At 47.0% G+C, this 13664-nt stretch overlaps 1 protein-coding gene across 1 annotated transcript in view; it reads right to left on the bottom strand.

The window, feature by feature from the left end:
- Positions 1 to 844: 844 nt before the first annotated feature.
- Positions 845 to 13664, bottom strand: part of LOC115471043 (actin-binding LIM protein 1-like) — a 264144-nt gene continuing 251324 nt past the window's right edge. The window contains exons 5-6 of the mRNA XM_030204711.1: positions 4854 to 4980; positions 845 to 968 (exon numbers count right to left, since the gene is read on the bottom strand). Of these exons, the coding sequence (XP_030060571.1) occupies positions 845 to 968; positions 4854 to 4980 (251 nt within the window). The remainder of the gene's footprint in view (positions 969 to 4853; positions 4981 to 13664) is intronic.

Below are 13664 nucleotides of genomic sequence, written 5' to 3'. Positions count from 1 at the left end.
GCTGGAATTTAAGCGCTAGAGGTGCTGTATGCATTAAAAGTTAATCAGGTCTCTAAGCAAATGACTCTTAAAGAAAAAGAGGTATCCCTTGGTTTGTGGTCATCCCCCCCCCCCCCCCCCCCCCAGTGCTCTCAGGGTGACGTCAGTGTCCTTCCTGTGTCTCTTTATACAAGTGCTGCTCCAGAGATATTGTAACGGTATTCTATATATTCTACGCTGAAAACCCACCTTTTCACCACTGCTTTTGGCTCCTAACCACTACTCAATTACCTCCCCTTGTTCCTTCTCACCCAGTACTTCCCTCGCCCTTAATTGTCTTGTCTGTCTGTATTTTTAGATTGTAAGCTCTATTGAGCAGGGACTGTCTCTCTGTGTCAGGTGTTCAGCGCTGCGTGCGTCTGGTAGCGCTATACAAATGTTAATAATAATAATATTCCATGTAGAAGCTTGCCCTTGCAGATCAGCAACGCGGCCACGCAGGCTTCTGTTTCTGTGAGAAACAGAAGCCTGCGCGGCCGCGTTGCTCATCTGTAAGGGGAGGCTTCTACATGGAATGTTGCCAGTGGAGGAGTGGCCTAGTGGTTAGTGCAGTGGAACATGGAATGTTGCTACTATTGGAGATTCTACACGGAATGTTGCTACTATTGGAGATTCCAGATGGAATGTTTTGGGTCCTAGCCACTACTCAAGTGCCCTCCCATTGTTCCTTCTCACCCAGTACTTCCCTCGCCCTTAATTGTCTTGTCTGTCTGTATTTTTAGATTGTAAGCTCTATTGAGCAGGGACTGTCTCTCTCTATGTCAGGTGTTCAGCGCTGCGTGCGTCTGGTAGCGCTATACAAATGTTAATAATAATAATAACAGATGCTACCTACCTCCAGGACTTTGCCAGTAATGAACTGGTGACAGGACTCACACTTTACGCCGAACAGGACTTGGTAATCCTTTTCACAGTATGGGGCTCCATCCCTGAAGAGAAACCAAAAGCACCATCACTTTCCACACACCAGTGGTCACCTTTGAAACATGCACCACACTGAAGGTGAAATTGGGCTACTGGAGGAAAAGCCCAGCTGATCTGTGACTGCTGAAGATATGCCCATAAGCCTGGAGGAGTTCAGCAAAGTCAGAGACGGTCTAATTGAAGTGTTACAGATGAGACAGGTTGTATCTGTGTACACTTAATACTGGGTGCAGCTAAACTTTAGCAGGAAGCCATCGTGTCCTAATATTACACCAGGAAACCTGGTACATGGGGACTTTAGCATCTGATTACCGGGTAGCTTATTATCAGTGGTGTGCTGGAGCCGGCTCGCACCAGCTCGCAAGAGCCGGTTGTTAAATTTTTTACCATCTTGCGAGCCGGTTGTTCTTCAGGGCGAGCCGGCTCTCCTCCCTCCCTCCCCCGAGCTACAGGGTCCCAGGCTCAGAGTCCAGTGTACATACCCTGGTTGTCCAGTGGATTCTTCAGGGCAGGCAGGAAAGATCCCCAGTCTTGCCTGCCCGCTGCCGGCGCTGACCCTCCCTCGCTGCCAGATCGCTCTTTACAAATCGCCACCGACACTTCCAGCGGCGACCTCGCGAGACTTCTGCTGAAGTCTTGGAGACCTCCCTTGTAAGTCTTGGTGGCCATTTTGAAGAGTGATGCAGTAGCGCCGCGGGAGAGTCAGCGCCGGCAGCGGGCAGGAAAGACTGGGGATCTTTCCTGCCTGCCCTAAAGAATCCACTGGACAACCAGGTTGCCTTCTTCAGGTATGTACTGGACTCAGAGACTGGGCCCCTTTAGCTCGGGCGGGGTGGGGGCAGAGCAGAAGAGCAGAGCCGGCTTGCCTTGCACCACAGGGGCGGGGCGGGGCGGGGAGAGAGTACCCAGGCACTCTCCCCGGCTATAGCCAGCTCTGCAATTTGGGGGGGGCGGCGCAGAGGTGGACCGGGGAGAGAGCTTGTTGTGGGGGGCGCGCGCAGAGGTGGACCGGGGAGAGAGTCTGTTGTGGGGGGGGGGCGCAAAGGTGGACCTGGGAGAGAGCCTGTTGTGGCAGGGGGGGCACAGAGGTGGACCGGGGAGAGAGCCTTGTGGGGGGGGGGCATGCAGAGGTGGACTGGGGAGAGAGCCTGTTGTGGGGGGGGGGGGCGCAAAGGTGGACCTGGGAGAGAGCCTGTTGTGGGGGGGTGAGGGGGCACAGAGGTGGACCGGGGAGAGAGCCTGTTGTGGGGGGGGGGGGGCGCGCAGAGGTGGACTGGGGAGAGAGCCTGTTGTTAAAAATTTACCAGCACACCACTGCATATTATCATCACAAAAGGCCGGCCCAACCATTAGGCAAGACTTGGCAGCCGCCTACAGCAGCAGCTTCCGGGGGATGGACAACAGCAGCTGCAAAACAATAGGTCCTGACAGCTTCACAAACTCAACAACGTGTGCTTATATACATATATATGTACAGACACACACACACACACACACACACGCGGTGTCTGGGAAAAACAGGACCCCTTACATAGTTTCAAAATATTTTACAATTGTTTAAACATTTAGTACCACCTCCATTAGGAAACACCCTTAGCAAATGCTTTGTGCCGTGAGCCTTATTTTGTCGCAAACATTTAATCACAACTTTATCTTCTTTGCCAAACACCATTTTGCTAAAACGGATCTTAATGGTCACTTCCTGAATGACATTATTTTGAAAAGAAGGACCATTAACTTTGTACTGCATCTTGCAGTAATACCTGTTCATTTTGGGGTTATTCGGAAAAATGTTAGGGTCCCACTTTTTCTACACACACAGACACACACACACACACACACACATATATACACACACATACAGAGAGAGAGAGCACAAACCAACGAGAAAGCGAAAGTCATAGATATATTTCGCCCATTAACTCTTCCAAGCCAGAAACCAACATCTAGCCCCCACCCTTCGATCCCTACCCCACCTTCCCTTCCCTCTCTCCCCCAAGAACGGTTCTGTTAATAACAAATAAGGTGGTTGATGAGCAAATATTAAAGAGAAAAAAAAAATTAAGAGTAATTCAACAATTAAGTAACCGACTTCTGGCCCTGAGGTGTAAAGGGCTCCCAAACATGACAAAAACGTTTGCCCAGCGCATCGGAAAAGTCATGCACTTGGAGCCTATCTATTCGCATTTGATAAGTCATGTAGGAGCGCCAACGCTATCTCGGCTGAATATTAGCGTATAGCAGGGCCGGCGAGACACTGAGCCGGGACCAGGGCAGGGAAGGGCAGGGACGCCCCCCCGCCCCCCCCCAGATCTTCGCCGCTGCCTCCCCCTCCCCCCAGGATCACCACTGCCAACCTTGGGGCTGGCAGGGATTCCGAAGCCCCGCCAGCGGAAGACCCCAGTGCTGCTTTTCACTCCATGCCTGTCCAGCCCCTGCAGCTTCTTTTTTTCTCTTGTTGCGATGCTCTGTTTCAACCGAGCACCTGCCTGAGGGGAAAAGCAGCCGCTCGGCAGCACGGCGGTAGATAGAGGTGAGATAAGAGCAGCGCTGGAGGGGGGCCCAGCGTCGGAGTTTTCTCTCTCCCGCTCCTGTCAGGATGCAATCAGGAGCAGGAGAGAGAGAGAGACCCTTTGCCAGGCCCCCCTTGGAGGGTGGGAACAGGGAATTTTGCCCCCCCTGCCCCCCCTCTCGGCGGCCCTGGCGCTCAGCAGCTAGCTGGTCAGCGCTAATATTCAGCATCTGGCCGGCTAAGTTCGGTGGCAAAATCGGGCCGCCCAAATAGCAGGCCTATTTTTGGTCACTATGAACTTAGCCGGCCAGCAGCACTGAATATTACGAAGTAAATTTGATGAGTTCAGAACTTAGTCCCATGAAGAAGATTATACAGAAGTGAAAGGGAGAGCCCCGCTGGGTACAAGAATTGAATTATTTAAAGAAGTTTGAGTGCACAGTATACAAAAGTTGAAATAAAACGTTTTGAAGGGAGGTTTTTTTTAGATCGATGAGAAGAATGGAGTCCGATATACGTTAGCACTAAGATTTCCTTGCCTGCTACCAAGTTGCAACATTTCAGGTCTGTTTCCTGCTTTTTAAGATTTTTAAATAGGATATTTTTGGTCCTGTTTACTAAGGTGCGTTAGTGTTTTTAGCGAGCCTACAGTTAGCGTACACGCTAACCATGTAGGCGCCTATAGGGATACTGTAGGCACGTACACGGTTAACGTGCGCTAAAAATGTTAACGCACCTATAACGCTGCTGAAGTTTTGCTAGGTTGTTGTAATGAAACCTTTGTTAGGCCAGAGGAGGCAGGGCCGCCGAGAGGGGGGGGCAAAATTCCCCAGGCCCGGCACCGGGGACAGGCCGCCGGCGCTGCAGGCCTCGGTCTCACCTGCTCCGGGTCCCCTTCATTCAAAGCGGCAGTCGCAGATTGCCTCTCTTCTGTCCTTCCCTCTCTGTGTCCCGCCCTCACGGAAACCAGAAGTTACATCAGATGAGGGCGGGACACGGGGAGGGAAGCCCAGAAGAGACGCGATCCACGACTGCCGCTTTGAATGAAGGGGGCCCGGAGCTGTGGAGGCAGGCAGGTAAGACCGCGGACTGCAGCGGTGAGGAGAGCGGCGGGGGGGGGGGGGGCAGTGGCGGGGGGCCGAGGCGGGGCGGCCTTGTCTCGGGCCCGGCCTAGTCTCTCGGCGGCCCTGAGAGGAGGCACTGAGACATGCCAGCAGTCTTTGCTGGCTCCGCAAGGCCCAGTGCAACACGCAGTGCTCGGATCTCACACTGTCAGGTCCAGCACACACGTTTCTCTTGCTACAGGCTCCCAGTGCACAGTTCTAACATTACAGACACCTACATGACAGGGTGCAGAGCTGTAAGAGGAGGTGCTTACTTGCTGATGTATTCCCCAGTGAGAAGCTTGCCACAGGCTTTGCATTTAAAGCACCCCAAGTGCCACTGTCTGTCCAGAGCGAGTAAGGCTTGTCCAGTTTTAATGTCTCTTCCACAGCCAGCACAGCCTGAAACAAAACACATTAACAACATAACTTTTAGAATCATTTGTAAAGTGCCTGACTTAAGACAAAAAGCCTGCTTCACGCTATAAAATGAGAAAAATCCCTTCAAATCTGACACCCAAGTGGTTGCAGAAGTAGTTCCCAAACCGGGTCCTGGAAGCGCCCCAGCCAGCCAGGTTTTCAGGATAACCTCAGTGAATATTCATGAGAGAGCTTTGCATGCAGTGGAGGAAATGCATGCAAATCTCTCTCAGGAATATTCATTGTGGATATTCTGAAAATCTGACTGGCTGGGGTGCCACCAGGACCAGGTTTGGGAACCACTGGATTACACAATAAAACCCTAAAAAAACAATGAAGAAGACGCCCAGCATGGTGCAGTACTGAGGGATGTGCAGGGTGTCACAGCACAATAATGATTGGATGCAGCGCTGAGGAAAGTGTAGGGTGTCATATTTACTTATTAGAATTTATTTACCGCCTTTTTGAAGGAATTCACTCAAGGCGGTGTACAGTAACAATAAATCAAACATGAGCAATAGACAATTACAGCAGTAAAAATACTCAAATAACAATACAAAGAATTTATTTATTTATTTATTTATTTATTTATTTATTTATTTATTGTATTTGTATCCCACATTTTCCCACCTTTTTGCGGGCTCAGTGTGGCTTACAATAGGATATGAATAATAGAAATACACTTGTTACAACTTGGTTATGGAATACATTGTGCAGAGTTGTGCGAGACATTCGAATATCATTAGGAATATAACAATGGGACATCAACATAGAAACATTGGAAGGAGACAATGGGACAATGGATTACGAGATGAGGGATCAGATGTGGATGTATGTTGCATTGATGAACAGTGAGTATGGAATCTATGTGTTTTGGTGCTTTCCGTAAGTTTGTTCAAACAGGTGAGTCTTCAGTAGTTTACGGAAGGAAGCTTGTTCGTTAATCACTCTTAGGTTGCGCGGTAGTGTGTTCCAAGCCTGCGTGCTCATGTGGGAAAAGGTTGACGCGTGTAGCGTCTTGTATTTTAGGCCCTTGCAAGTGGGGAAGTGGAGGTTGAGGTGTGTTCGGGATGATCTTTTAGCGTTTCTGGGTGGTAGGTCTATTAAATCAGACATGTACGCTGGGGCTTCGCCGTAAATGATCTTATGGACTAGTGTGCAAACTTTAAAAGTAACGCGTTCCTTAAGTGGAAGCCAATGTAATTTCTCTCGTAGTGGTTTTGCCCTTTCATATCTTGGTTTTCCGAAGATGAGCCTGGCTGCTGTGTTCTGGGCTGTTTGAAGTTTCCTCAGTATTTGCTCTTTGCAGCCCGCGTATAGTAAGTTGCAGTAATCCAGGTGGCTGAGGACGAGGGATTGCACTAGGCTGCGGAAGACGAATCTTGGGAAGAATGGTCTTATCCTTTTCAATTTCCACATGCAGTAGAACATCTTCTTGGTTGTGTTGTTTGCGTGGGTTTCGAGTGTTAGGTGGCGGTCGATAGTGACTCCAAGGATTTTTAGTGTTTCTGAGACTGGGAGGTTTAGGGTTGGTGTGTTTATCGCGTTGAATTCATTTGTGTTATATTGGGAGGTGAGTATCAGGCATTGGGTTTTTTCTGCGTTTAATTTCAGGCGGAATGCATCTGCCCATGTGTTCATGATGTGTAGACTTTGATTGATTACGTTGGAGATTTCTTTGGTGTCTTGTTTGAATGGGATGTATATTGTTACATCATCGGCGTATATATATGGGTTGAGGTTATGGTTTGATAGGAGTTTTGCTAAAGGGATCATCTTTAGGTTGAATATAGTTGGTGAAAGAGGTGATCCTTGTGGGACTCCACATTCAGGTGTCCATGCCTTGGACGTGGTTGAATTTGATGTGACTTGATACGAACGCAGGGTTAGGAACCCCTTGAACCAGTTCAGGACATTTCCTCCTATGCCAAAGTATTCAAGTATGTGTAGTAGGATTCCATGGTCAACCATGTCGAAGGCGCTTGACATGTCAAATTGTAGGAGGAGTATATTGTTGCCAGTTGCAATTACTTGTTTGAATTTGGTCATAAGGTTGACTAATACTGTTTCTGTGCTATGATTCGATCGGAATCCTGATTGGGCATCATGCAGTATTGAATGTTTGTCTAGATAGTTTGTGAGTTGTTTAGTTACCATACCTTCAGTTATCTTGGTTATTAGTGGTACGGATGCTATTGGCCTGTAGTTGGTTATTTCGCTCGTCTTTTTCTTTGTATCTTTAGGAATTGGGGTGAGTAAGATTTTTCCTTTTTCTTTTGGGAAGAGTCCATTTTGTAGCATGTAGTTTATATGGTTTGTTAGGTCTATTATGAATTTCTGAGGAGCAGATTTCATGAGGCTATTTGGACATATGTCTAGTTTGCAGTTGGATTTGGCATATCTTTTGAGAGATTTAGAGATGAGGTCTTCTGACAGTTGTTCAAATTCGGTCCAGGTTCTGTCTGCTGGGTGTGTTCCTTCTTCTGGATCTAGACAGTCTAGAAGAGTGGTGTATTCTGTAGGGCTGGCAAGTATTTTGTGTCGTAATAGTATAATTTTCTCCTTGAAGTATGTCGCAAGGTTGTCGACACTTGGTGTATCTTTGCCGTTGGTTGTAACTGGTGTGGTGTCTAACAGTTTGTTCACGAGGTTGAAGAGTTTATGTGTGTCTTTGTAGTTTGGTCCTATTAATGTTTTGTAGTGTAGTCTTTTTGTCTGTTTTATGGTATATTTGTATTTTCTCCGAAGTAGTTTCCAGTCGTTTAGTGTTTGTTCGTCTCTCTTTTTGTTCCAGGCTCGTTCTAGTCTCCTGACTTGTGTTTTTAGTTTTTTCAGCTCTTCGGTGAACCATGGATTTGCATTTTTCCTGTGTGATGTTCTGGTTTGGACTGGGGTGATTTTGTCTAATGTTGTTGTGCTTATGTCGTCCCATTCTTGGAGGAATTGGATGGTGTCAGCGTTTGTAGTCCATTCGTTCTGGTAGATCTGTTGCCAGAATGTTGTGGGGTCTATTTTTCCTCTCATTGTGTAGGTTGTTCGCTCACGTTTATTGTTCGTGTTTAGTTGTGTTTTTCGCCAGCAAAGAGTGACATTTGCTTTATGGTGGTCTGACCATAATGTAGGTGTCCATCTTGTGTTAGCGAGGATGAAAGTTGAGTCCGGTTCGAATCTATTCGTTATGATATCTAGTGTGTGTCCTTTTTCGTGAGTTGGTTGTATGTTGGGTGTTTGCAGATCCCAGAGTTTTAGGAATTCTTTGAATTCTCATGTACTTGGTAAGGTGTCATCTTCTAGGTGTAAGTTGATGTCGCCTAGTATGAGGATGTTTGAGGCTGATACGCAGGTATTCGAGATGAAATCCATGAGTTGTGTTTGGGTGTCTTGCCATTTTCCTGGTGGTCTGTAGAATAGGATTGTGTTAAGGTGTCCTATTAGGCTTGGATGGTTGATTCTAGTCGATGCATAGTATAATACTTGTAATGTCAACACAATACGTAATAGAATATTTTAATTGATAGTGTAGGGTATACGCAAAGATGGGACATATAGATAGGTAAGACAGTAAGAAGAGTTAAAAAATAAGGTAACTGATTTAAAGAAAGTTGCATATGAGGTCAGAGAGATGGTTAAATATTATCTCAGCTAGGGTAGGAGTGGATAAACATGTCCCACTGCAGTATGTGCAGCCCGAGTCAATCCTTGTGTATGTGAGTGAGACTAGCAAGTTAGTTATTTCTTCCATTAAAGGCTTGGTTGAAGAGCCAAGCTTTCACCTGCTTCCTGAAGTAGAGATAGTCTTGTGTCAAGCGAAGCCTTTCAGGCAATGCATTCCAGAGTGTGGGGGCTACTCCGGAGAAGGCTCGCTGGCAGGTATCACACTGTGCAATGTCTTTTGGAGAGGGTGTGGTTAGTTATGTAGGGATGAGGGAGGTGTGGGGGTATCAAAGCACAGTAACAGTGGGTGCAGTACTGAGGTAGATGTGAAGTGTCATGGCATGATGGCAGTGTGTATAGTGCTGAAGCAGGGTGTCAGTGTGTGGCTTGCAGAAGGCTAAGCTAAAAGCCCACCTTTTTGCTGCTGCTTTTAACTCCTAACCCTTATTCACTTGTTCAGAACCCTTATTTTATCATCCTCACTTTAATATTCCCTTATCTCTTGTTTGTCCTGTTTGTCTGTCCTAATTAGATTGTAAGCTCTGTCGAGCAGGGACTATCTCTTCATGTTCAAGAGTACAGCGCTGCGTACGTCTAGTAGCGCTTTAGAAATTATAAGTAGTAGTAGTCTTTGGGATTCCGGAATCTTGCTTCTCTTTGGGATTCCAGAATCTTGCTACTCTTTGGGATTCCGGAATCTTGCTACTCTTTGTCCTTATCTTTTATTTGTCCTGTTTGTCTGTCCTAATTAGATTGTAAGCTCTGTCGAGCAGGGACTGTCTCTTCATGTTCAGGTGTACAGCGCTGCATACATCTAGTAGTGCTTTAGAAATGATAAGTAGTAGTAGTGTTTGGGATTTCAGAATCTTGCTACTTTTGGGATTCTGCATGGAATCTTGCTACACTTTGGGATTCCGGAATCTTGCTACTGTTTGGGATTCTGCATGGAATCTTGCTACTCTTTGGGATTCCGGAATCTTGCTACTCTTTGTCCTTATCTCTTATTTGTCCTGTTTGTCTGTCCTAATTAGATTGTAAGCTCTGTCGAGCAGGGACTGTCTCTTCATGTTCAGGTGTACAGCGCTGCGTACGTCTAGTAGTGCTATAGAAATGATAAGTAGTAGTCTTTGGGATTCCGGAATCTTGCTAGTCTTTGGGATTCCGGAATCTTGCTACTCTTTGTCCTTATCTCTTATTTGTCCTGTTTGTCTGTCCTAATTAGATTGTAAGCTCTGTCGAGCAGGGACTGTCTCTTCATGTTCAGGTGTACAGCGCTGCGTACATCTAGTAGTGCTATAGAAATGATAAGTAGTAGTCTTTTGGATTCCGGAATCTTGCTACTCTTTGGGATTCCGGAATCTTGCTACTCTTTGTCCTTATCTCTTATTTGTCCTGTTTGTCTGTCCTAATTAGATTGTAAGCTCTGTCGAGCAGGGACTGTCTATTCATGTTCAGGTGTACAGCACTGCGTACGTCTAGTAGTGCTATAGGAATAATGAGTAGTAGAGTAGTAATGTTGCCAGTAGATGCAGCACTGAAAGAAATGTGGTGTGTCAGAGCAGTGTCTTAGCAGGTAGGCAGGGCATTATGGCTGAGACCCAACCAATGCTAAATGTAGAAAGAGCCAAAGAAACACTGAGGCCCTGATGCTGAAACGCTGGAACTAGAGACCATTAGTGCTGGACTAGCGCCCGTGTTTGCCGGTGCACCACGGTCAAAGGCCCCCCACCGCGGGGAATAACGAGCAGGCAGAGGGAATGCAAGTCGCATTCAAATCACATTTAAATGAGGTCATTCCCTATTCCCCCTCATTCTTGAAAAACAACACAGTAAAACTAGGGCACCCTTACTGCAGGAAACCCTACGCCAGCTCGAAGCTGGCGTTAGAGTTTCTGCCGAAGCAAGGAAGCCTCAGCAGCGGGAAAGAGGGTGACCGTCTTTAAATCCCCACCATGCCCGTTGGATACATACAATGAAGGTGGCTCTGGTTTTGTGCAGTTCGGGATCCTTCAGGTCACGGCTCAGATAGGGACTTGCTTCTCGCTTGGGATGCCTCTCATTTGAAATAGGTTGGAATTGGGACTCCTAGGATTAGGAGGGGTATTTTTTCCTTTCCGATTGGAATGAAGTTCTTGTTTTATATGTATGATCTGTTGAAACCCATAACTACTACTACTACAAATCATTTCTATAGCGTTACCAGTCGTACACAGCGCTTCACAATTGAACATGAAGAAAACAGTCCCTGCTCAGAAGAGCTTACAATCTGAATCAAGACAGACAGACAGGACAAAAAAGGGATAAGGGTAGGACAGACAGATAGGACACATAGGAATGATTCTAAATGGAATGTTGCTACTATTGGAGATTCTATTGCTACTATTTGAGATTCTACATGGAATGTTAATGTTGCTATTCTGCTAGCAGCATTCCATGTAGAAGCCTGCCCCTGCAGATCAGCAACACGGCCGCGCAGGCTTCTGTTTCTGTGAGTCTGACGTCCTGCACGTACGTGCAGGACGTCAGACTCACAGAAACAGAAGCCTGCGCGGCCGTGTTGCTGATCTGCAAGGGCAGGCTTCTACTACTACTACTACTACTATAAATCATTTCTATAGCGCTACCAGTCGTACGCAGCGCTTCACAATTGAACATGAAGAAAAGACAGTCCCTGCTCAAAAGAGCTTACAATCTAAATCAGGACAGACAGGACAAATAAAGGATAAGGGTAGGACAGACAGATAGGACACAAAGGGAAAAGGGACTATTGAAGAGAGGAATACAAGATAAAGGTTACGAGCAGGTGACAAGTTAGGAATTAAAAGCAGCATCAAACAGGAAGGCCTTCAGCCTAACAAGAAGGGAAATAGAAATTTTGCCAGTAACAACAGACTCACCAAACTCTGAGGGAAGGAGCTGTTCAGAAGCAGTACAAGAAGGGTGCACGTGTGCTAGGCACATCCCCCCCCCCCCCTTTTACTTCCCAATGCTCAGTGCTTACAGCACACATAAAATTTGCATGCCATTAGTACTGAGCATTGCAGTGGCGTTCCTAGGGGGGCTGACACCCGGGGGGGAACACCGATGCGCCCAGCCCCCCGGGTGCAGCGCCCCCCTCCCCGGATGCAGCGCAACCCCCCCGGCGAAAGGACCCCCCGGGTGCACGCCGCTGGGGGGGTGCCGCGCACGCCTGTCCTTCGTTTGTTCCATGCTCCCTCTGCCCCAGAACAGGAAGTAACCTGTTCCGGGGCAGAGGGAGCATGGAACGAACGAAGGACAAGCGCGCGCGGCACCCCCCCCCCCCCCCCAGCAGCGTGCACCCGGGGCGGACTGCCCCCACCACACCCCCCCCCCCTTGGTACGCCACTGGAGCATTGGAAAGTTTGGGTGGTATTCTGGAGTTTTGCCTTCAGAGCTGCTAACGCCAGACACCGTTCCTTTTATCTTGCTGCACCATATGCCTGGAATAGACTTCCTGAGCCGGTACGTCAAGCTCCATCTCTGGCCTTCTTCAAATCTAGGCTGCTTTTAACTCCTAACCCATGTTTTATCATTCCCACCTTACTAATTCCCTTATCTCTTATTTGTCCTGTTTGTCTCTCTTGATTAGATTATATGCTCTGTCGAACAGGGACTGTCTCTTTATATCCAGTGTACAGCGCTGCGTACGTCTAGTAGCACTAGAGAAATGATAAGTAGTAGTAGTAGATTTCTTGACAAAATGAAGGATCTGTCATCCATTTTGTTATTACGTTGCACTTCTAGTAGGATAAGGAAGTAACAGAAAAGATCAGAACTATCAGAACATTCTTTGGGATTCCGGAATCTTGCTACTCTTTGGGATTCCGGAATCTTGCTACTCTTTGTCCTTATCCCTTATTTGTCCTGTTTGTCTGTCCTAATTAGATTGTAAGCTCTGTCGAGCAGGGATTGTCTCTTCATGTTGAAGTGTACAGCGCTGCGTACGTCTAGTAGCGCTTTAGAAATGATAAGTAGTAGTAAGTGGTAGTAGTTTTAAAGTCACTCACAGAGACTGCGCAAAGTTGGTGGTTGATTCAGGGTGGCAAAGACTTTCGCAGACACCAATTACAGTGCAATTAATGACGTTTTCCTTGCACAAAGACTATCTGAATTTAAGAAAGCGTGGGGCAAGCACGTTGGATCTCTTAGAAAAAGACAGAGTAAATGGTATGGATGGGAAGACTGCATAGGCTGTATGGCCTTTATCTGCCGTCGTGTTTCTATATAGAAGAGCAAAATGACAAGGAGGATGGAAAGCTTCTCATTTCGGGAAAGGCTAAAGAGGTTAAGGCTCTTCAGCGTGGAAAACAGACGGCAAAGGGGGGATATGATTGAGGTCTACAAAATCTTGAGTGGTATAGAATGGGTAAAAGTGATTTTTCACCCATTCAAAAAGTACAAAGACCAGGGGACACACAATAGGAGGAAATATTTTTTTCACGCTTAGAATAGTTAAGCTCTGGAACTCGTTGCCGGAGGATCTGGTAACAGAGGTTAGCGTATCTGGGTTTAATAAAGGTTTGACAAGTTCCTGGAGGAAAAGTCCATAGTCTGCTACTGAGATAGACATGGGGGAGACCACTGCTTGCCCTGGGAATGGTAGCACGGAATGTTGCTACTCCTTGGGATTCCGGAATCTTGATACTCTTTGGGATTCTGTCAGGTACTTGTGACCTGGATTGGCCACTGCTGGAAGCAGGATACTGGGCTAGATGGACCATCGGTCTGACCCAGTATGGCTATTCTTATGTTCAATCATTGTAATAGGACTAAAAAACAGGTGGGTAACATGCATCATCACTGCTAGAAACATACATGAGATTCCCATGAAAGATGTGTTGTATGTGCCAGATTATCAGGGAAAGCTCTCCACAGAGTGGATGAACACAAAATCCCATGGGGTAAAGATACAGAAAAACAAAGTGGGAAGTGGACCAATGACTTCAGGACCCTGAGACTATGATGGTATATAAAGGAGTAAACTTTATTGC

The sequence above is a fragment of the Microcaecilia unicolor genome, chromosome 5, assembly GCF_901765095.1.
Source record: "Microcaecilia unicolor chromosome 5, aMicUni1.1, whole genome shotgun sequence".
In the NCBI taxonomy this organism is placed as follows: domain Eukaryota; kingdom Metazoa; phylum Chordata; class Amphibia; order Gymnophiona; family Siphonopidae; genus Microcaecilia; species Microcaecilia unicolor.
This window is presented reverse-complemented; position numbering and strand designations above follow the sequence as displayed.